The sequence below is a fragment of the Ursus americanus genome, chromosome 12 (assembly GCF_024610735.1).
Source record: "Ursus americanus isolate L20-20 chromosome 12, mUrsAme1.1.p, whole genome shotgun sequence".
NCBI classification, from domain to species: Eukaryota; Metazoa; Chordata; class Mammalia; order Carnivora; family Ursidae; genus Ursus; species Ursus americanus.
In genome coordinates, this window is record NC_142138.1 from 15336691 (window position 1) to 15359926 (window position 23236).

General features: G+C 36.2%; 1 protein-coding gene across 1 annotated transcript in view; it reads right to left on the reverse strand.

Moving 5' to 3' along the window:
- MYSM1 (Myb like, SWIRM and MPN domains 1) overlaps nucleotides 1–22766 on the reverse strand; it is a 40087-nt gene extending 17321 nt beyond the window's left edge. Inside the window, 11 exon segments of the mRNA XM_045802221.2 lie at nucleotides 256–333; nucleotides 1572–1675; nucleotides 2794–2924; nucleotides 7191–7960; nucleotides 10314–10412; nucleotides 13349–13427; nucleotides 14529–14552; nucleotides 14645–14722; nucleotides 16520–16590; nucleotides 18086–18161; nucleotides 22667–22766. Of these exon segments, the coding sequence (XP_045658177.2) occupies nucleotides 256–333; nucleotides 1572–1675; nucleotides 2794–2924; nucleotides 7191–7960; nucleotides 10314–10412; nucleotides 13349–13427; nucleotides 14529–14552; nucleotides 14645–14722; nucleotides 16520–16590; nucleotides 18086–18161; nucleotides 22667–22749 (1593 nt within the window). The 5' untranslated portion in view covers nucleotides 22750–22766.
- Nucleotides 22767–23236: the final 470 nt, after the last annotated feature.

Below are 23236 nucleotides of genomic sequence, written 5' to 3' on the forward strand. Positions count from 1 at the left end.
CACATTCGCAGATATTCTTGAGCTAGAGACCAGAATGCAGAGGTAGATAATTAAAATACAGAAAATGAATCAAACTCCTAGTTAAGTGTACTGATGTCTTTATTTTGTTATTTACTGGTGACTTCCAGACGCGCAAATTAACACCGAAAGGATACACACAAACACAAATGAGTGTAATATATGCAGCATTACGATATACAAATGTAACTGACAGAACAACTCTCACTGATGAGCTATTTGCAAAGGTCAAGTTACCTCAAAGGTTTGTCCTTCTAAGTCTTTTGCATCACACCAATTTCCCCATGGGTCTCGGACCCTACGTCTCCTTGTGCGCTGGGGTAAGATTAAAATAAAGCAAAAGGTAACAAGATTAACTTGGAGAGATCACAGCACATTAATAAACAACACCAAAATGATATTTTTCTAAAAATCATTTAAAAATATTAGATTAAAATATAATCTCTGATCAGCAATGCCTGACTAAATTTTATTAATTTACGTTCAATAGCTAGCACTCTGCTCAAAAGTAAGTCAGTGATGATTTTCTGAATTTTACTTGGATTTCTTCTTGAATTTTCATTTCTCTTCACCTTTAGGAGCTAAAACATTAGGACAAAAGCTTGTTTTAAGACCAAAAGAACCACCAAGAAAATGACTTCCCTTTCAACCACTTGTGGTAGAAAACTTGCAAGAACTTACAGCAAGAGTTTGAATATTGAAAACTAGAAGCAAAATAATTATTTCTCGGCCTTAGAAAGTGAAAGATTGCCTAGTGTATACAAATAATAAAAAAGTACAAAGTTAGCTGACTGAATTACTAATACCCAGTTTTGTAAATGTCAATACTGAAGCCTTTAAAATGTAGTGGCTCAGAAGCCAGCATATGAAAAGTACCCTTTCCAACAACTGTATCTAAAAACCTCCTTTCTTGCTACAGTAAATCTAGGTAGAAATGGTTTACACCTAATTACCCTAAGAAAAATGCCTACTCTATTATCAGCACTTTTCTTCATTTGCCTCACCTATTACCAACTTAACCTATTAGTAAAACCAAGAAGAACCCAATATGACTCTGCCTTTTAGAGGACTTGGAGGATCACCCATTTTAAAAATAATATTCATGAATTGTAGGATATCGTAAAACTCACTATCCTCAAGAATTAACAAAGAAAGGCTACAATAGTTTGGATAGCTATTCTAAAAAGCTGAATCTTAAAGGTAAGACTTTTAAACAAAGTAACTGAAAGAGAAAAAAGAGCTCAACTGTACAGCTGTAAAAGACACACTAGATACAGAAATCAGAACCAAGCAGTCTAAGACCACGCTAGCAAAGCACAATGCTTCTGTGTCAAGTCTGCCAGTGAACTGTGAGGCTTTTTTCATTTGTGCCTTTTAAACTAAGGTGGAACTGAATGGGAACCAGGAAAGTGAATGGCTAAGGTGAAATACAAGAGAAAACATGCTCTTCCACTAAAAGTGCATTGGTTAAACAGGTGGTGAGAAGGGAGCACACCTTACTTAACAGGGCCAGGAGCCATGTGGAGATCACTCAGTGAGGGGTGGCTGCTTACCATCGACTGCAGGCGCTGTGCAAGCTCGTATGCTTCTACTGCATCTTTTCGGTCTCTGACTCGTACTTTGTCAACTGGTTGTGGCCTGTTGTATACAGCCTGTTCTATTGGAATTCAGGAGAAACAAAACAATCTATTATTTTCTGAAACTCATTTGTTAACTAGGAAGACACATCTACACTGACCATAAGTTGTAAGCCAATGTCTAAGTTCTGTTACACCTGAGCTGCTTTCTTACTCTACAATAACTTGGAAGTTCTCACGTACAAGTAAGGCTCTCAAGGAAATCCAAGTAAAATCAGTATTCGTGAGGTGGGTAATTTAATTTCTAATTAAATGAGTGCTAAGCCCACTTTACTGAATTCAAAGATCTAATACAGAAAATATGATTTTTCTCTTGTGGCTGAGGAAGCTGTGACACCTTAGTTTTCTTGACCAGCCAGTCCCATATACAGTGCTTGGGGAAACAAAGACACTGAAATGAAGGACACAGACCACAGGGCAGAATGTGAATTCTCTCTATGAAATAAAACAATCTCTGAAAGGAAACTTTCTGATTAGCTGTCTTCTCATACACATACAATATAGAATATACTCTTCTGAAACCATGGGTTACAAAGTTCTAATTACCTTATCACTTTGCAACTATGGTAATTATCTTTCTTCAAAATGTTTGTGTCACGTTAATTCAACAAAAGGGAAGAATACATTTAATATCATGCACATTCACTGACTTCAAATTTGAGAAAAACTAGGGTAAAAGAAATTTTCTTCCATGAAAAATATTTTGGCACTTTTATTACTTTTAAGTGTAGAGGCTCATAAATTATTTCCTTTATTTAAACACCGCTAGACAGTATTTCTAGCATTAATACAGATTTCACAAATTAAATGGGCTATTACTAGATTTTTCTTAAAATGACTTTACTTTTACTTCACAAAGAGCTACATTGTTCAATTATTTCTACTACTTAGACTGAGTATTTTTCCTTTTCATACCAGCAGTTTTCACTGTAGGTTACAGGAAAATATAGTTTAATCAACAGAAATCTGTTTAAAAAAAAAACCCTCAATAATACATTTATTTTGTAATATTAATAACATCTTCCTGAATTCTCTATCTGTACTAAATCCGCTTGAATGCTAACCATCAAAGAAGTTAATGGGTGCTCTAAGGATAAAAAATGTTGAGTAAAAGATGTTGTTGGGTTTTTATTTTTACCACATCCAAAATTGATTGCTCCTATCAACTCGAGGTATGTATGAATCCGTCCAATACAATTAACATCCCCACAGTTCTTCAGGCCAGGACGTACTGAGGTCTTATTTAAGTATTTCGGTTTGCATATCTCCCTAATTAAGAGATGGAAGTACAGTTATTTTGGATAAATAAAAACATGAAAAAAAGATTTCTGGGGAAAACTTTTAATATTTGAAATATCTTAAAAATTTACCCCCTCTCAACCTGTAAATGTGTAGTTAAAAACAATGCTAGTACATAATACCCAAGTGTACTTTTTCCTGAAATATCTTTAAATGATACAATAACTTATGACTATAATGTGATTTTTATTATTATTTCTTTCCCATATGAAATGTAATAGATTCCAGTTATCCCAGGATTTTAAAGTTAGAAGCTTTGTCTATAGATCCAAATTGAAGCCTCAATCTTTGAATAAAAGGGTACTCTGATAATATATCTAAAGCATTTAGTATTAGGCTTTTCTTATTTTTAATATATTACTTAGGTTCGTCTATTTTTACTTTGCTGGACAGTATCTTTTAATTATAAGCTACCTTACAAATGCTTAAAAGTTTTATATTGGTTTTTAAACATTAGACCAATAAATATCAAGTGCTTACTCTCCATGGAAAACAGATATAGATACAATAGAGGATTTCAAAGGAATCAAGAAATGCCCAAGACTATGAAGAAATTAAAAGGTTTACATAATAAAACAAATATTTACTGAATATACTTATTGTACCATAGTAGATACAGGTTAAGAGTAACAGAGAACCTCCTGAGAGCAGCAAACAATTACTGAACACTTATGCCAGTACTAATAGTTATACAATCTTAATCCTCATAACTCTACAAAGTAGCTTTTATTATTCTTACTTTAGAGATGAGAAAACAAAGTCAGGGGGATTAAAGTACTTACTTATGGAAATTAAAGTCAAGATTTACATACAGACATTATAAACCAAGTATCAGATATATCATATAACAGGTATTTCTTATTTAATCTTTATTTTATCCTAAATATTTATTTTGCATCCTATACGCCAGACACTGTTTTAGGCACTAAGGATCCAGAGAGGAATATAAAGTTCCTAACCTTATATGCTAATAGAATACATATAATGAAATATATATATATATATATATATATATATATATATATATATATATATATAAAATAACATATATTACAATGTCAGGTAGCAGCAAGTGCTAGGAAGAAAAAGTAAGAAGGATGGGGATAGAGTGAGAGAACTAGGTGAAGACTATTTTAGACAGGGTATGCAGGGAAGGCCTGTCTAAGCAGAAATCAAATTTAAAATCATTAATTCTACAGAAATTCAGGGAAGGCAAAAAGTAACCCGTGATGTGTGAGGGTATCAGAAATTCCACTGAGGGGCACCTGAGTGGCTCAGTCGGTTAAACATCTGACTCTTTGTTTCCACTCAGGTCACCAAGATCTCAGGGTTGTGAGATTGAGTCTCACATTGGCCGGTGCTCAGTGGGTGGGAGGGGGGGTCAGGTCAGCTTGGGATTCTCTCCCTCTGCCTCTGCCCCTTCCCCCACTTGCATGCGCTCTCTAAAATAAATAAATATAACCTAAGGGAGGTGGGAAGAAATCCCACTGAAAAGTTGGGATTTCAGTGTGTTTTCACTTCACTTCAGTGTGAAAGAAAAGGGAACAAACCGCACAAATGAAGCCAAGAGAGCAGGAATAAGCATGGTGTAACCAGCTACCCAAAATCTACAGGAATCTAAAAACTATTGATTTAATCAAAGATTACCCAAACCAAAAGTCTTTAAACAGAGCTCAGCACTAGCATGATGCTGAACAAATGGAAAGGGGTGGCTCAGTCAGTTAAGCGCCTGCCTTCGGCTCAGATCATGATCCCAGGGTCCTGGGATGGAGCCCCACGTTGGGCCCCCTGCTCAGCAGGGCGTCTTGCTTCTCCCTCTGTCCTCTGCCCCTCCCCTCACTTGTGCGCACACTCTCTAATAAATAAATAAAATCTTAAAAAAAAAAAAGGTAAGCCCTCCAAAGATACCTATTCATGATTCATTTGCATCATCTTTTCCCCTTAACAAATAGAGTGCCTCTGTACTTGCTTACAACAAGCATTGCCCTAAGCACTAGGGGTGTAACAATGAACAAAACAGACAAAAATCTGCCCATGTGAATCATGGGAAAGGAGGAGGGAGGAAGAGGAGACAATACACAAATAAAAACATAGTATCTTCAGTAGTAATAAGTTCTATGAAGATAAATAAAATACAGAGTAAGAGAGTGGGGAGGCAGAGTTGTGAGCTATTTTAGATAGGGTGGTCAGGGAAGTTCTCTAATTTCCCTGGAGCAGACCTGAAGGAGATGACAAAGCACAGTTCATCAAGATCTGGGGGGCAGAGTAGGGAGAGCATCCAAGGCAGAGTGAAAAGTCTGGGTGAAGGAACTGAGATGAAGTGTGAAAATAAGGAGTCAAGACTGCAGACCCTGAAATCACCTTCCCCTAATGTGACCTGGAACAGTTCCTTTTCCTCTCTCAACCTCATTTTTCTCATCTGTAAAATGAGGACAAGGTTGTCAAGAGGACTGGAGATGATCTAAATACATCTAAATGCATTCGGTTGGTATTCAATAATGGTACTGGTTACTGGCTCAATAAAACATACCCCTAAACAGGGAGTCAGATACATGTGTTTTTATGAAGAGGATCTTTTAGCTACAAACAAATCCAGCAGGTCTTTTTTATTTTAAAACTTCACTCTTCTACTTTTTTTTTTTTTTCTTAACACCACCTCCAGTCCCCTCTTCTATTTCTGAAGAGAATAGTTTTGAGTTCCTGTTCGAAGCATTTCTTTCGGCTTTCACACTGTTTTGCTAAATCACCATATTGAAACAACACTTAACTGGTTTTATGAACTAAGGCAAATGTCATTAAGGAACTACTGCCATATAATTTATGTCATCTATATAAGATATTCTGCCTTACTGAGAATACAAAATTCAAATAAATGAATTTGATTAAAGCACCATTAGGTCACTCACTGATGATTCACACAGATAAAAAATTTTTGAGATATTACTTTGAAGTCAGTCCTTCAATTTTGGCCATTCATCCTCTTACTTCCAAAAACAAAATTAGATACCCGTAGAGATCTGATTTGATTGGTCTTCTTCAATAGTGTGAATCAATCAGGCAATGTGAAATTATGGAGACACTGAAGGACAGAGTCAAAACCTGCACATAGGTCCTTCTGTCAGTAGCTGGTTGTATAATCAAAGGCAGGCCCCTAAACCTCTCCTAACTGCAGAATCTATCAAACACAGAAAATATCACCTATTTTATAGGCCTGTTGCGAGGAATCAAACAACATAGAAAAGTTTTCTGTAAATTGTAAAGCATTATGAAACTATCAGTTGTTCCTTATAATTCTTCATTTGATACCACCCTTACACAGAAATTTTACTTTTAGCCACCTCAACCATCAGTCAAGAACAAGAACAAAAATCTTTCATTTAGAATAGAGCTATCTTTAAAAGCGAAATTAATATTGTGTGGGCAATGAAAGTTACTGATGTAATAAGCCTGGTTATCTGTTTTCCTTTGGCAATCTTCCTAAGTTACAGCAGAAGTCCTCTATAAAAATGGCCCTACACAATCCAGTATCTCCTGAAGCATTTACAACAATTACGAATGTTTGATGATGTCTTAATTACACTGCTATGAAAAATTAAAATTATTTGCAGAGCACTCAGGCTAATATGGTGAAGTTTTTTGGTTTGTGCCCCATCCAATGCTAAATAATTCAAATTCTGACAATTCAGAAAGTAAACTTCATATATCAGAAAATTCTTGTATCCTGATGAAGCTGGATGAAGGGATTATTAACACATTATGTTACAAGATAAAAGCTGAAAGCATTTATAGCAATTTAGAATGGTTTCTGTAATCCAGCCACATTGAACGACAGAAATATCCTTCTGTCACCAAAATTTTCTTGTTGTACTTACAAGTACATGATAAACTAGGAAAGACATTCTCCCCCTTTTCCAGTACTGTGGTGTTTTCTGTATCTCCTTAACACTGTCCTAAGAAACTGCTTCTTAAAGCAAATTATCCCTTTTTTCCAGGACCAAATACTCTTAATGAACAGACAGATGGGTTGAGATAGCTAGAGATAACAATATTTACCAAAGCTTTCAAAGAAAATTTCACTATGAGAAATTTTAAATCTTGCCCATTAAAATATATTCATCTGTTCAAGCTCTCTACATCACTAGCAATGCAAAATACTAAATTCTGCATAGGCCTAATTAAAATACTCTAGAGCATCAGAAGTTTTAAAACAGTATCTAAAATATAATTCTTCCTTACCACTGATCCAAAATGTAATTCCTAATTTTCAAATAGCGTTCTGGTGTTTTAGCTTGGCGCCCCTCAAAAAACTCAGGAATTGCTTGTTTTTCTTCTTCTTGAATGGTATTTCTATCTATTTCTACTTCTTGTTCTGGTGGCTTAAGCTCTTCTTCCTCACGGCTCTCCTCCTCCATTTGACAGGAAGAATGAAAAAGCATTTCATTATCACTCAAGTCTTTCTGAACCGCACAAGGCTCTGGAGAAGGCAACGGCCTGGCATCATCTATCATTCCATTTCCATCATGTTTTTCAGAGTTTTTCCTCAGTTCATTACATTTCTGATCATTTAATTGAACTGATTTTTTGTCACTAATGCTCTGTTTTTCTGTCCAAAATTTACTTCCTGAGCTTGAAAGTGCTTCCATCTCTCCCTGCTTTATATTCTGAAAATACTCCTTGGAAGATTCAGATACAGAACCTTCCTGGTCATAAGCAATAAATTCCCCTTGACTGGTTTTATGACTTTTACTATTAGGAATGGTTAATAAGACATCATTGCTAGGATTCTTTTGGGGAGCTTGAGAAGTCAACTCATCTGCCTCATCTGTGATGTCTACTTCTTCATCGTCAGATAACTTTTCAATTTTTATAGCATTCAAGTTAGGATCAGCACGTCCCCTTAAACCTGATGGCGTCCATGCCTTTGTCCCTTCATCTTCATTTTTAATCTGAAGATCACTGCTGCTCTTCTGATTTGGTGTTTCCTTCTCTGGACCATCTAATTTTACCTTATTAAAAATCAAGATAAAATCCCCATATTAACATTTAAAAATTTAACTACTGGCACATATATAATAAATACAGTATTATTAAACTGAGTACACGTCAATAGTAAATTATACCTTTATTGTGTTTTTCTTCTAAGGATTTACAACTGCATTTTAAATGTAAAATATCATCATTTCAAATTTCTATCCCTATATTTGACTCGTTCATGGCCAGGTGATTTTATTAATCAAATAATCATGACCTATGACCTTGTACAACTACTATTTGTTCTTCAATATTAAGTTTAAAACAGGACTCTGTCTCAGATCAACCACAGAGAATGAACCAACAACTGTCATACTAAGGTATTCTTTAAGATATTATAATATTTTTAATGGCTAATTTCTTAGAATGTCAGATATTTCAGCTGATTATTTTTTATAATGCTAAACAGCCCATTATTTAAAGGAATCTATGTCACATATCTTTATTTAGTAAATTAAATTCATCTTTCATTTAAATACAGATATAATAGAAACAAACTATTTTTCAAAGGTTCATTTAATGTTGCTCCAGTATTATACAGCTTATAAGGCATGAAATTATCTCCCATATGTACTATTACAGACATACATATCTAGTCATAGAGAAGAAAATGACTATCAATGAATATAAATGATTTGAAATAAAATCTTCACATACATGGTTTTTGAAAAATTTTGTACGTTACTGGCATACCCAAGGGATGACAGCTCCTAGAAAGAGCTTACTTACAGATCCTGTATCACAGCAGAATCCCAGGATCTAGTATTTGAGGTTAACTGGCTTACTATGTAGAGAAGAATAAAGGGTAGCAGGAGAGAAAAGGAGATTTGGACACATGGCCTGAAACAGCCTTTAACAACCTTGCTATTTACTTGAAGTCTCCTGTTTTTACCTTAAAAATTCAGATAAAATTTCATATTATATTTCATATGAATGTCTCTTCTAATATCATGATGTATCCTTTCACCCCAAGTCTGAGTAAAACTGACACCCCAAGATGTTCTGCATGTTCCAGTCTGAGAAGGATGGGGATAGGAATAACCAAGCTAAGCTTTATTCTCTTCCAGAATACCTTAACCTTGCCAGACTGCCTTGAATATGCGTTCGCTTGGTTAAAGGGGGAGCAGATGATTGATGTATAATGAATCCATTCCATTCTTTACTTCCTATGCTCAAAGGATACTAAGCTGTATAAATCTTGTATACAGGACAAAACCCATTATTTGCACTGAAAGAAAACAGCAAATTTCACTTAAGACCCTGTCAAATTCTATATAATCATGTTCCCAGAACTCAAGCAGAGAACATACTAAAAATTTCTAAATATCAAAACTACATGGTTGAACACAGCACAGATCACTTGACAGATTAAAGAACTAGACCATGACTATGCTTTTCTGAACTCTGCAACTTACTGAAGTTTTCATATAATTCTTCATAAAAATTATAAAAGTTTCATTGTTATTAAACAGATTTTAGCATCACATTAGCATTTGTGGTCCCTAAGCTCTAATCATTCCTAAAAGCTACGATACAAATCTTCAAACAGAAGTTCTGAGGCTACTATGATGTCCCGGGTGCCTGAAGGACGAGGCCCAGCAGAGAAGTAGGCTGGAGCCACAGACCGTGGAGTCCTGAGAATGTAGTGGAACCTGCTGCCATGAAGATGGAGCAGGAACAAAACGTTGAGCAGGACCCAGTCCAAGCTTTTGGAACATCCAACATCAATTTTGCTATGAGCTCTAAAACTCCAAGTAAAATCCAGAAACTTCCCCTGCCTCTCTTGGAGGTAAACCAGGACAGAGGTAAACTCCGTGCCCAACATGGGGCTTGAACTCACGACCTCGAGATCAGGAGTAGCACGCTCTGCCGACTGAGCCAGCCAAGCACCCCTAACAACGTGCATTTTCAAACACCATTCTAGAGCTCCTGGGCTTGTTTTTCCAGACTGGGTCTTCTACTCGCATATTGAAAAGACTGGTTTTTAAGTCAAACTCTTCTCAGAATTTACAAATAGGCATTTTGCTAATAAAAGGAACAGTAATAAAAACAGAAAAAGCTACAATGCAAATCTTTAAAAAGAAAAGATATTTCCAGGAAACAATGATCTCTAATCTCAATACTCAAAATACTTAAGATATAATTAGAGATTTTTGAAGATAAACATGTGTTGAGTACTTTATGAATATAAAATACTTTTACTACAATCATTTTACTTTTACTACAATGAACATTGATATTAATACCCGAATTAAAGCACCATTTTTGCTTCCTAATTTTATTTATTGCAAATATTATTACTAACTAGGATATTTATATCCTGCTTACCTTATTTTTAAAGTACTGCCTGGCATAACTCTTAACTTGTAAAACAGTGCGACTTCCAATTAGCTTTGCAATTTTGGTCCACCTTCGGCCAAATTTAGCCTACGTTATCAAAATGGAAAAGAAATTGACTTTGATTAACTTACTTGTTAATATTCCAAGCAACTGCACATTAAAAAAACCCTAAAACAACAACTCATCTTTATTTATCTTCTAAAGCACACAATGAAGCCTCATATATAAGCTAAGACTCTTAAAAGCAAAGCCCACACTCTTTTGGAATCTCGACTTCTGAAAACTGACCGAAATGATTTAGAAATTAGTTTTCTTTTTACAGTTATCTAAATGAAGATCCACACTTTCATGTACTACTAACAGTATTCATATTGCACATTATGATGTTTCAAATCTAAAAAACAAGTGCCTGAAAAAGAGGCAGGTTACATTTTCATTTATAGAATCATTATGTTCTGACACTAATTTCAAAGTATCTTTTTTTTATCCAGATTCCATCTGCCACAATATCCATTACCTGTCCCACAGCAGATACTTTTAATCTACACAGGTATCACAGAAAACAGACTTCGAAGAATGAATGAATCACAAATAAAGCAACGTGCAACCAACACCCCCCTATACCCCTGTACTGTTAAAGGCTTGTGCCCGCTAATGACAAAGCTGTGATGGGGAAAAAACTGAGACCCTGAGGGAGCTCTGGTGTTTTCTGAAGTACAGAAAGGAATGCGATATAATTTTAAAGCTAAAAGGAAATTTTAGATATCAAGTCCATTATTTGATATATAAATCTTCACATTATCTCCACGATTCAGGGAAGGTGATCCCAGGGCCAGATTTACAGGACAGGTTATGACATTTACAGGTCATGACTTATAGCGGCAAATCATCTTCAAAACCTGATCCAAATGATAAATTAATTAATACTTATTTCTGATATTCATGAGAAAATCTGACATGCAAACAATTTCTTAAAACTGAAAGTATTTCTAGGAGAATTCTTAGTAAATATAAATTAATTAAGAGTGTTATTAACTAACACCTAGCTAAGATCAACCTACTGAACAATTAGTTATATTCATTGTGGGACGAAGGCAAATGAGTAACTTCATAGAAGCACTTTTGGACACATCAAAGATCTAGACAGAGTATAACCAGTTGGGATTGTAGGGGCTTGAGCATTATGAAAATTGGAGAGGGTACACTAAAAAGAGGAACAAAGAAAGCACTCACCAATTTCAAAATAGAGCAAAGAGACAGTTCTATGCCCAAAAGTGAAGGAAAAATTTTCCTTCATCATTTGGTACCTCATAATTCCCTTCTCTAAAGCCTGAGAGAATTCAGTGTATAAGCAAACTCTATTAATAGGTTAAAAAAGCTGGGAATACAACCAAAAGTTCCATGTAGTTTTGTGGGAAAACATTCTAGGTTTAAAGTATCTGTTTATGTGTATAGATAGATACGTACATATGTATATAAATAAATACATATTGGCATATATAGGGACAAATATCTCTGAAAGGGCACACAGAGATCAGATAACAATGGTTACCTGAGGCAAAGAGAACTGAACGCACAGACAGGAGTGATAGGGAGACTTAACACCTATAACTTTAAATACCCTTTGAAGTTTGAGCCATGCACATGTACCCCTATCATTACCACAAGTGTCAACAAAAACCTAATAATTCACAACCCATTTTTGTGTATGTGTATACAAACACAAACACATTTATACATACAGCCTTCGGTAAGGGGCGAAACACCAAAGTAGTCAGCAATCTTAAATAAGTGACTGATTAATTAAAGTTAGGTTATAAAAATGATAATCATGCAACAGAATGAAATAACAATATAAAAAACATCAACAGTACAGGAGAAAAACCTCAGGAGGAGATAAAACCTTCAAGATAGTTTGTTTATATAAAGACACCACAAATATTTAGATGTCACGGCAATGTCTATAAAAATACAAATACATTTTATTTCTCATCATCTGTAGAAATGTAAACAGTGACATTTCAATTCGCATTCATAAAACCCACATAAATACTATTTAAATATCCTATATATAATATACAAATATATGTAATTTCAAAATTAATTAGTGTTATACTGGGTAACATGTACCTTAAAGGAAAAGATATAACTTACTCCTAATAATTAGAAAAAAATTTTCTGAATATTTTCTTAAAAGTTTCTTCATATTAACAAGAGAATTTTCAGAATTACCAATGGGCATACATTTTTTTTCTATTATGTAACTTCTGGATATTTAAATAGATCTCAGTGAAACATTCATGCAAAAGAAATGTTTCTGGTCTTCAACTATACCCACTAAAAAAATATTCAGACTGTGTGCACAATGCCAAATATCTGAATAAAAACGAACTCAGCTAATTATGCAGACAGTTCCAAATATCAAGGGTTTGTTTGTTGTTTTTTGGGTTTTTTCCCCAAGAGAAAACATCAGATAACTAAATAATTTTGCCTTTTAATCCAGGTCATTGATATATACAGAGCTCAATATCTTGGGTTTTATTATTACCAAAAAAGGGGGAGGGATGAAAATTATCTAAAATATTGACCCAAATCTATTTTAATATTTTAGTAACTTAGATATGAGTTAGAAGGAATTCTTTTTTGCATGAGAGACTATGGACTCCGAGAAACAAACTGAGGGCTTCAGAGGAGAGGGGGGTGGGGGAATGGGATAGGCTGGTGATGGGTAGTAAGGAGGGCATGTACTGCATGGTGCAATGGGTATTATACGCAACTAATGAATCATCAAACTTTACATCAAAAACCAGGGATGTACTGTATGGTGACTAATATAATAAAAAATACGTATTATTATTAAAAAAAAAGAAGGAATTCTTTTTTACTACAAACATCATCACTACAGAAAAACTAAAGACGTGATCATTAAGAGAAATTTCTAGTCTCCACAAATTAACCTTATAATTCTATCAATACTGGCTTCTAGAATTATTTTACTATAAATTAAAAATTGCTCTATTTACCAGCCCTTGTTCAAACAGCTCTTTTTCTTCTATCGTCCACTTTACTGAGTAACTGGCTGGTTTTGTAGGAGAGTGTGCCCTGAGGGGAAAAAGAGGAATTGCAAAAAAAAAGTCTGAAATGGAACATTCCATATTTATGCAGCTAAAGGTTATAGATAGCCATAGGCTAAATTCAGTACTGTTGAGTCTAAGAGTTAAAAAAGAAGAAGAAGGCTGCAGCCTCTACCTGGGGGGCAGATTTACCCTGTCTCATATACTTCTCTAGCTCAGGATGACAGGAGCCCCAAAGAAATAATGCTTGGGTCTGAGTGAAGATAACACTAAAAGACATCAAAGGAAGTCAATGTGATAACAAACACGCTTCCTTAGACTGGACACAAAGCAGCTGATGTCAATACGTTTCCAAATCCTGAAAGGCATTTAAGTGTTTAAGTTGGCTCCGGAAATATTATCTCTTTGATTCTTCCGTATAAATCTATGTAAATATCAAGACAAAAAAGAAGTAAAGAAACTATGGCATTATGTTTATTACTTTTGAAATGCAGTCCTTAAGAAATTAAAACATTTTGTGATGAAGCTCATTAATTTAATTCAAGCAAACCATTAATCTTCTCATTAACTTCTTTGTTTGTTGTTATTTATTCAGCAAAATGCAAAAGCCAAAGTTGGCTCAAGGCTCAAACCCTTGGCAATGGTAAATCTGTAGGTCTACCCTTTGAGGGATCATAAACATGAAAGTATAAACACTAAATAACATCAAAATTTCTTCAATTATAGGGAAAGGGTATTTATAAAATAGTTAATACTTGATTTCTCTAGATAATTTTTGAAAGCCACAAATTCAAATTAAATTTTTGTTTGAAATGAGTGAAAATTAACTGACAAGGTAATAGAAATCAAGCCAATTCCTAATATATTAGACAGCAGCTTTAAAAAATTTCCCCACAAATCCCTAGGAAACCATCTTTTCCATAATCCAATGGAATAGCTTATATAGGACCATAAAAGAAATTATGACATATAAATAACATCATAAAATCATCTTGTGGCATTCCAATAACTGTATAAGAAATTTTGATTTTATATTTTTGTACAACCTAAGGTCAAGAGTTTTTCCACAGGCCAACTATAATTTTTAATTCTCCTATAATTTTAAAATATAAAACACAGAAGTACATACATGATTTTTGCTGTTTTCTGTAGACTGCACCACATGAAAAACAAAATAAGGAAGCTTGTGAACAAGTTTTTAAAAACACAGTTCAGACTTTTAAAAGTATTAAAAATTAATTTTACCTCTTCATATATTTTCTATCATCTTCCTTTTGATCAAGCCAGAATTTTTCTGGAAGTGATTTTTTAGATAAGTAATACCTGTGTAATTATTAAAGAAACTTTTAAAACAATAATAAAATCCTATCATTTTTATGTGGCTTATATTAAGTAGGCACTCACATCCATGAAAATCATACTTGAATCCTAGCTAAACTTATACTTCTTAAAACCTTTTCCAGATCTGCAAAAATTATGATAAAAATATTTATGCCTCACAAGGCTGTCATATGGATTAAATATTACATGTGAAATCACACGAACATAGCACCTGCACAAGATGTGTGCTACATAAATGTTAGCGTCTCCTGTATCCCCTACTAGAAGTGGTCTTTCATTTAAATCATTTTTCCTAAAACATGGGGAATGTAATAGATGAATTTGATTGGCTGTCCAGGATTAACTGGGGAGTACGTTTTTCTAGTTCTAAAGCTAACAGATAAGAGTTCAGGGTGTTCTCCACATTAATACAAATAACTCAGGTCAAATCTACCACGGAGCTTCCCTCTGTAACTTCTTAAAACTGGCCTACTGCAATACTCTTCAATTAGTCTGAAATGTTACTCCCTTAACAAATATTGACTGTATGTCGTGTATGTCAGGTAATATGCCAGGTACAAGGAGCTGAGGACAAAGATATAAGAAAAGATTCCTGTCCTCTAAGAGCTCACAAAGTTGTTACTTCATTATTTCTGCTTCTAAATCTGGAAGTGAACCCGTGACTACTTAAGTATTCATTAATTGAGACTTGCACTGTTTAATGTATTAGCCAATACCGCACGTAAACAGAATGTAAAATACCTCAATGTCTTTCTGTCGATTAAATGTTGAAGTATTATTTTAAATATACTGCGTTCAATAAAATATCTTATTAAAATCAATTCCACCTATTTTAAATGTGGCTACCAGAAAATTTTAAATGGTATATGAGTTTTGCACTATTTTTCTACTGAAAAGCAATGATCTAGGCTATAGCTGTGATGTTTGGGGAAAGTAAGAAAATAAGAAAGCCTAAAAGGCGTTAGTTACCCTATGACAATTAAAGGTACACAGACACTTTGAAATCAACACAGCATTAACTGGGAATAAAGGGAACAGAGAAATTCTGGCTTAGAAAGAAGGTAGACATCCATAACATATAGATGAGAGAATTAAAAATAATCCACTATTTATTAGACTATTATTAATACTTAAAAAAATCATAAAATCAGAAATCATTTTGTTCAATCCTTTCTTTTTACATGTAAGAAAATGGAATCCCAAAGAAGTTAAGCTGCCATCACCAAATAGATAAAAGAAATAAGGACAAGAAGCTAGTGACTAAACTGTGGATAAAGATCTACAACTTCTGAGGGAAAAATCTTCATCCTGCAGTGTTTGTTTTGTGCTTTTTACTTAGATTCCTCCCACATAACACCTGTAAATTGGTGGAGTAAGAAGTGAGAACTTTTACATATTCTAATTGTGTCCCTGGCTAAATTAACATCTCTGGGTTTAGCTTATAACTGTAGATGGAGGCTCGGACTAAATGATCTTGGACATGGACTAAAGGTTTCACTGATTTAAAACGTTCTATAATTTCTACTCAGCATTCAGACAGTATAGAGGTGGCTGACAAAAGAAACTCAAACATATTGAGTTAGATCTTAGACTGTGCAGTAAAACAGAAACAGAGAAATAAAATGCTGCTTGTTTCACAGGTAGCTAACACATTATGTAATTGCAGTCTGGGGCCAAATAAGGTTCATCTAGTAATAACAGCGGTCTCTTTCGTAAGTCTTGCATTTATAGATTTTTAACCCGGAAATCTTTACTTTCCTCACAATCATTAAAGGATACTCTTCTTCCAACAACATCTTCTCAATCACAGCTCTGTTCTCTTCACTGATGGTGCTATCCAGAGTCCAAGGCTATTAAAAAAGAGTACAGTTTTCTTTTTATTTACTGCTTTTTGAATTTATCTTCTATGTTTTATTAAATGAAATACATAATGCAATTATTATGAATAATACAGCTACCATTTACTATGCAGAGACACTGGATTCCCACAATAACACTGAGATAGGTGTTACTACTTCACTGATGCATCCACTGCACCTCAGTGTTTCAAGTGGAGGAGTAGTGACATGACACACAAGACTGCTGGGTTCCAAGGCTCAGGCTCTTACCCATGATAAAGGCATATGGCTATCACATGTGAGATGTATCAGGGAGCAAGCATGTTGCTACATATTTCACCTATTTCCAAAAGTCACCACACTTCTTTTTTCCTTTAAGCCACAATCTCTCCTTAAATGATCACACTCATTTTCAACTCTCAAAACTTAAAAATTTTCAGCTCAGGTCTCTTCTCTAAGCTCTATCTAGACTGTTACATCCAATTGCCCACTCCCAATGTCCACCTGGTTATCTAGCAGGCCTCTCAAAGTTAACATATTCAAAACTCACTAATACATACCTTCACCTGTTTCTCCTTGTGCTTCCAACTTTGTAAACAGCATGAGTCACCTAGTTATTCCACCTAGAAATCTAGGAATCATCCTGGATTCTCCCCTTTTTTCTCAATCCTGTATCTAATCTACCAAGGAGTTCTATGTCCAAAATATAATTAAGATCTATCCATCTCTGCCACAACCTCAGGCCAATACCAGCAACTCTTGCTTAGATTACCACAAATGTTTCCTAACTGGTCTCTCTGATTCTTCTCTTGCTTCATACAAGCATGACAGAGCTCTGGTCTGCCTCTCCAATCCTGTCAGAGCTGCCACTCCCCCCTTTCCCGCTATTTTCTAGATACTGGCTTTCAAACAGAGCCTTTGTGCGGCTATTCCTTCTGCCTAGAATGTTTTTCCTCAACTCTTCACATATCTACTCCTCTCTATTACTTTTCAACTTAACTGTCACCTTCTGTTTCCTTTATCTTTATCTAAAATAGGTTCCCCACCCTGTTACTCTCAGCCAGCATCTTGGGTTCTTCATGGCCTATACTTAATTTGTCTACCTATTTATCACCCAACTCCCTTTGAGCATACAAGCAACCTGAGAGCAAGACTATGTCTGTCTCAATTACAGCTGTATCCCCCAAACCTGGTCTAGTGTCTGACACACAGTAAGAATTCAATAAATAACTGCTAAATGAAAGAAATGAAATGAACCCTGCAATGATCCCCATCTGGTAAGTTGTCAAGCAAGGATTTGTACCTAAATCTAGCTGGCTCCAAAGTTGTTTCCCAACAGATCATTTCAAAGTCAAAAGAAATAATAAGCTTCTTTTATTTTTAAAGTTAGAAAAATGTTTCCAGCATATTACCTCTGTAACTGCTGCAAACCAGCACCAAGTAAAAAAGAGGTACTCCGGGCAATGAGTAATAACTTATGCACCTGATATTTTTATAAAATACTTACAATAAGACCATTCTCAGTTCTCCACGATGAATCAAGATAGTGATCTTGTAAAACAGATGCTGTATTTTCATCACTTCTGTAATAATTAAGAAAATGGGTAAAAAGGTGACATCATACCAATTAATAAATACCATTCACACAACACAGGAACTAGCAGGGTATAGATGTTAAGCAAATATTTCATTCCCTTCTTCCTTTAACAAACAAAATTCACACTGCAGAAATGCCTACTCTATTTCTTTAACCTATGGAATATAGAGTGGCTTTAAGCCACCCTATCTCAACTGCAACCAGCGAGTCTGTTCACTTCTTCTGTTTCCCAAAAATAAACAACTTCATGAGGAAAAAAATACCACAAAACAGCAACCACAACATGCTCTATGGCCATGAACCAACACTTCAGAGCTCTTTTGATGAGCATCCATATGCATATAGAATTCCATTTTACAATCAATTCTTTCAGTTATATCTAAAGCATAAAAGCCATCAATAACAGCACTGCTCTGAAAATGAAAAAAAAAAATAGATCAAAAAGCCAAAATAGAAAATACTCAAGACAATAAAGTAAAAAGAATTTTTTGATGTTTTAATAACAATTTATATAATAAAAAAAATTAACTTGGGTTATTTGGGGCCTTTTCTATGTCCATGGGGGATTAAACTTTGTTAATTCTCATTCCTTTCACTGAACTAATAAAAACTCTCTAAAGTCATGTTGTTCACTACTTACACAAAAAAAGCTGAGTAGTTAAGTTTTGGAAGGCCCAATCTTTGATATAATTAAATTCAATATTTGCTTTTTTATATCTTAAAATTATAAAGTTTCCTAGAAAATTACTGACTTTTCCCAGACCTAGTCTAGTTTTAAGAATTTTGTACCTCTTAGACTGCAAAAAGGTTTATACTTTTGAATCTTCAATTAGTTCTATGGTTGTTATAATAAATTGTGGGACTAATGGACTATCTACAATAAACTAAAAGCAATAATTTCTCTCAGCTGTTGATGGCAAAAAGTTTTAATTCAGGTGTTAACTCTGATTTGGTAGAGGCTGCCAGGAATGCTAAATAAAGTTTTCTGGTACTTGTATCGGCAGGAAACGAAATCTTTGCTTACAGAGGTCTGCCAAGGGTTCAGGAGGGGGACTAGTACCACTTCAGGTGATTTTTTTTTCTTTTTTTTTCAAGATTTTATTTGTTTACTTGAGTGAGAGAGAGAGAGAGTAGGAGAGGGAGAAGCAGACTCCCCACTGAGCAGAGAACCCGACATGGGTCTTGATTCCAGGACCCCAAGATCATGACCTAAGCAGAAAGCAGACACTTACTGACTGAGCCACCTGGGCACCTCTCAGTTCAGGTTTAATGTCTTTTTACAGTGTTCCTCAATAAGGATTAGCAACTTCCACAATTCTGGTGTATGCACCTGGACAGCTACCTGAATCTCCATAGGTAGCATAAATTAACATGCTTAAATCTTAGGGGGAAATTCCTCTCCAATCTGCTACTCTTCCATTGTTCCCTATCTCAGACAAAGGATATGTATCCCCCTAGTTGCCCAAGCTAGAAATCTGAGCCTGCCCTTATTTTCCTCACAGTGTACACTGAACTGGTTGCTAATTCTGTGGCGTTCTCCCTTTTCAAATCCAGTCCTTCCACTATATTCATGCTGACCTCTGAAGTCCTGTAGTTTCAGAGCCACTTTTCCCGGGTAAGTGTACAAGATAAAGCTAATATGCCATCCACTTTCCCTTCTTTATCTTTTTCCACTTATCCCCATCTGGCCCATACCTAAGTTTTACTGTGTCTTACCCAGTAAGAATGTTAGTTCTATGAGAGCAAGGAGTTAGTCTTATATCTGCTATATAGCCAGGCCCTGGCATGGAAAAGGTACTCAATCAACATTTGTTGAATGATTAAATGAACAAGGTAGGTGGGGCATGGATCACCCAGGTCTGTAGGAGTTAGGGAATGAGGATTTTCTCATAAAGCAAATTAGGGATTGAAGGGAATTACATGATGAGATTTGGATGTAAGAAAGACTGGTCTAACTTCAGTAAAGAATAGAGGGGGGCCAAAGAGATAAGGAGCAGTTAAGAGGAAGTGATTATATACATACAAGAGAGGTGACAGTAACTTAGACCCAGGGAACAAGCAGTGTGAACAGGAAGAAGTGAATACATTTGAGAGGATACTCAGAATCAATAGACCTTTACCAACTAATAGGATAGAAGGGATGGAAAGAGAGAGGTAAGGAAAAGGGATAAAGTCTCTATCTGTGCCTTGAGTTACTGGGAGGATGGTGCCATTTATTGAACTAGGGAACTTGGAGGCAGATGGCAGGTGTGGTGGGAAAAGTTTATAAGCTGAGATAGGTGCTTACGAAACATCCAAGAACAGATAGATTCAGAGAATTAGATAAATGTATCTAAAGCTCAGGAGACAGATTTGGGTTGTTGACAGATATGGAAAACATCAGCATGTATTAGGTGGAATTTTAGGAAACCGCCATTTTTCTTACGGTCAAAAATGGTTGAACATTGGCAAAATTTTACATGATCCAACCTAAAAGATAGAAATTTAAGTCTTGAGAAAAGGTATAGCCAGGGTCTGTGTGGTTAGTGAGAAGTCTTACGACAAAACCCCTGGGAACCCCTTAAAGGACAAGCAAGAGAAAAGGAAGATGAGGAGGAAAGGTAGAAATGAAAGGGAAACCAAAGTTTCAATATCACCTTCTAACTTTGCTTCCTAGAACTTAGCACATACTTAAAAGTGTGTTTTCAATTAATCCTCAACAGTTCCACAGATGTTATCACTAGCTGTACCTACACACTTCAGGGGGCACCACTCACCAGAATATAAATGTTAATGATGCTCTTTGGAGCTGGGTAAGGCAAAGGCTCTGACCATCAGGAACCAATAACCTTTGTAATCTGGCTTGCCTAAGTCTAAGATGATCATAGGTGTCACCAGTAGACTTAAGGCTTGTGCACAGTAGTAACAGAAAGGAAAGAAAAAGAGAAGGCAAAAAAAAAAAAAAAAAAATTAAAAACGATCAGAAAAATCAAGAAGAACCGATGGAAAAGGGGCAGAGCCGATGCTCTCAGATGATCCTTTGTGTTTCCAAGGCCAACTCACTTCTCTCTGGACTGCAGATACCTGTCCCTGCCCAGTTATCACACAGACTTACTGTGAAAAATAAAGTAAATCATGCATGCAAGAGCATTTAATCAAGATTAACTTGATCTACACAAATGTGAACAATGGCTGTTAATAAAAGTTCCCTACTCATCTGTATCACTTTGGACTGCTTTGCCCAAAGGTCTGGGAGAGAATGACTATATGAATTTAATTACTCCTCACATTTTTATAGTGCTTTAGAGTTCAGTAGAACTTTAAACCCATTATCTTAATCCCTCAGGGCAGGATGGGTATTGTTCTCCACAATTTACAGAGTCCCTAACATTAGGTTGGACTGTATGAAATTGCCTTTTTGTAAGTTAAAAATGGTCTAAGATTGGCAATTCCACATGGTTCATTCAACCTAACAGACTTCTAAGGAGGTTGTTCATGTTTACAAGCAACATAACTGGCTGAGCTCAGAAGTAAGGTCTTTTGATTCCTGACCAGTCTAGGCCTCTTCCAATTCTAAAAGGTGACGGGGAAAGCACATTTTAAAAATAGTATGTATCAATTTCTTACTTGGAAAGCAAGCAAAGGGCTAGATCTCTTAAGCTGGAAGATGCTGCTTGAAATCACATGGGCCTGTTCTGCAGGAATCTGTATTAAATAAACTCTGAACCCTCGCTAGCTGTTCACAATCATCTCCACGAAGGTAAGGAGATGGTGAAGAACAAAACATTTACCTAGCTCCAACTGTATGCTACAGCACATCCCGTAATTACTTCATTTGATGTTCACAATAACCATATGCGGCACATACCATGACAGTTTCACATGAGCTGTCTGAAGATCAGGCATATTACGTGTCTGATCCAAGGTCACACTGCTAGTAAGTGACAAGGCCGGACAAAGCTGGAGAACCAGAGCTGTCCAACTCTAAAGTCCTGTCCCCTTCAAGACAAGCTGCGTCTCAGGAAGTTTTTCACAACTAACCCCACGTGGAATAGGAAATCTGTCAGTAGAGATGAAACGACACGCCCAAGGTCACAGGGCTTACAAGCGATGGAACAAGGAACCCTAAGCTCAGGTCCCGTTCAGAGGCAGCCCTTGTTCTAGTGACTGTCCATAGGGGGCAAGGGGGCGGATTCTGGGGTGGAGATCATAGAAGAAGGAATCTAATTGTTGGACAGAGTTCAATATGCTAGGCGAAGTCGGAGCCCTCAGAACTTCCCGGTAAAAGGTGAAACAGCCATCCGATACCAGCCTCGGGTATCTACGCCCTCTGGGCTAAGGAGTAGCTTACAAGCGGGATGGGCGCGGCACCTCCCCGGCCGCCAGGAGACCCTGGCCCAGCGGATGGTCTTCCTCTCCCCTGTTCCTTGCCGAACCCGCAGCCTTTCCAGGGTACTCTCCTCGCACCCGCGCTCCTCCCCATCCCTGCGAGACCCGGTCTCTACGCCTCACCCTGGCTGTGCCGCGGCTGGCACCACGTCCCCTTCGATATCCACATCCGCCTCTTCAGCCGCCATGATGGGACCTAACCCCATCCGTCCTCCCGAGAGATCCCGCGAGAGGTGGAAGACTTGGGGGCGGGGTCGCATGAGTCACGGGGCGGAGTTGAAGCCTCGTCCAGCCCCTTCCGCGAGGGGGAGGCGGGGCCTTCAGAGAAAAGATCGCCAGAGTACGCTGAAGTTTGGACCTTCGGACTTTTGTTGGTGTGTAAAGACCTTAGGAAGTTGCTCAGGCTTGGGCTTTGAAGGGATAGCGCTCTTGGACCAATTCTTGGTTCTTCACTTTTCTCATTGATAAAATGGGGATAATAGTAAATATCTACCTGGAGTGCTGAAAAGATCAAAACCAGACCTGCTTTGAACTGTGAAAAGTGGCTGGTTCTCTTTTCTTTATTTTTTTTTTCTTTTTCTTTTTCTTTCTTTCTTTCTTTCTGTCTTTCTTTCTCTTTCTTTCTTTCTGTTTTAAGGAAAAGAATCATTCAGCGATTATGTGAAGTACTAAACAACTTCTATTTTAAAATTC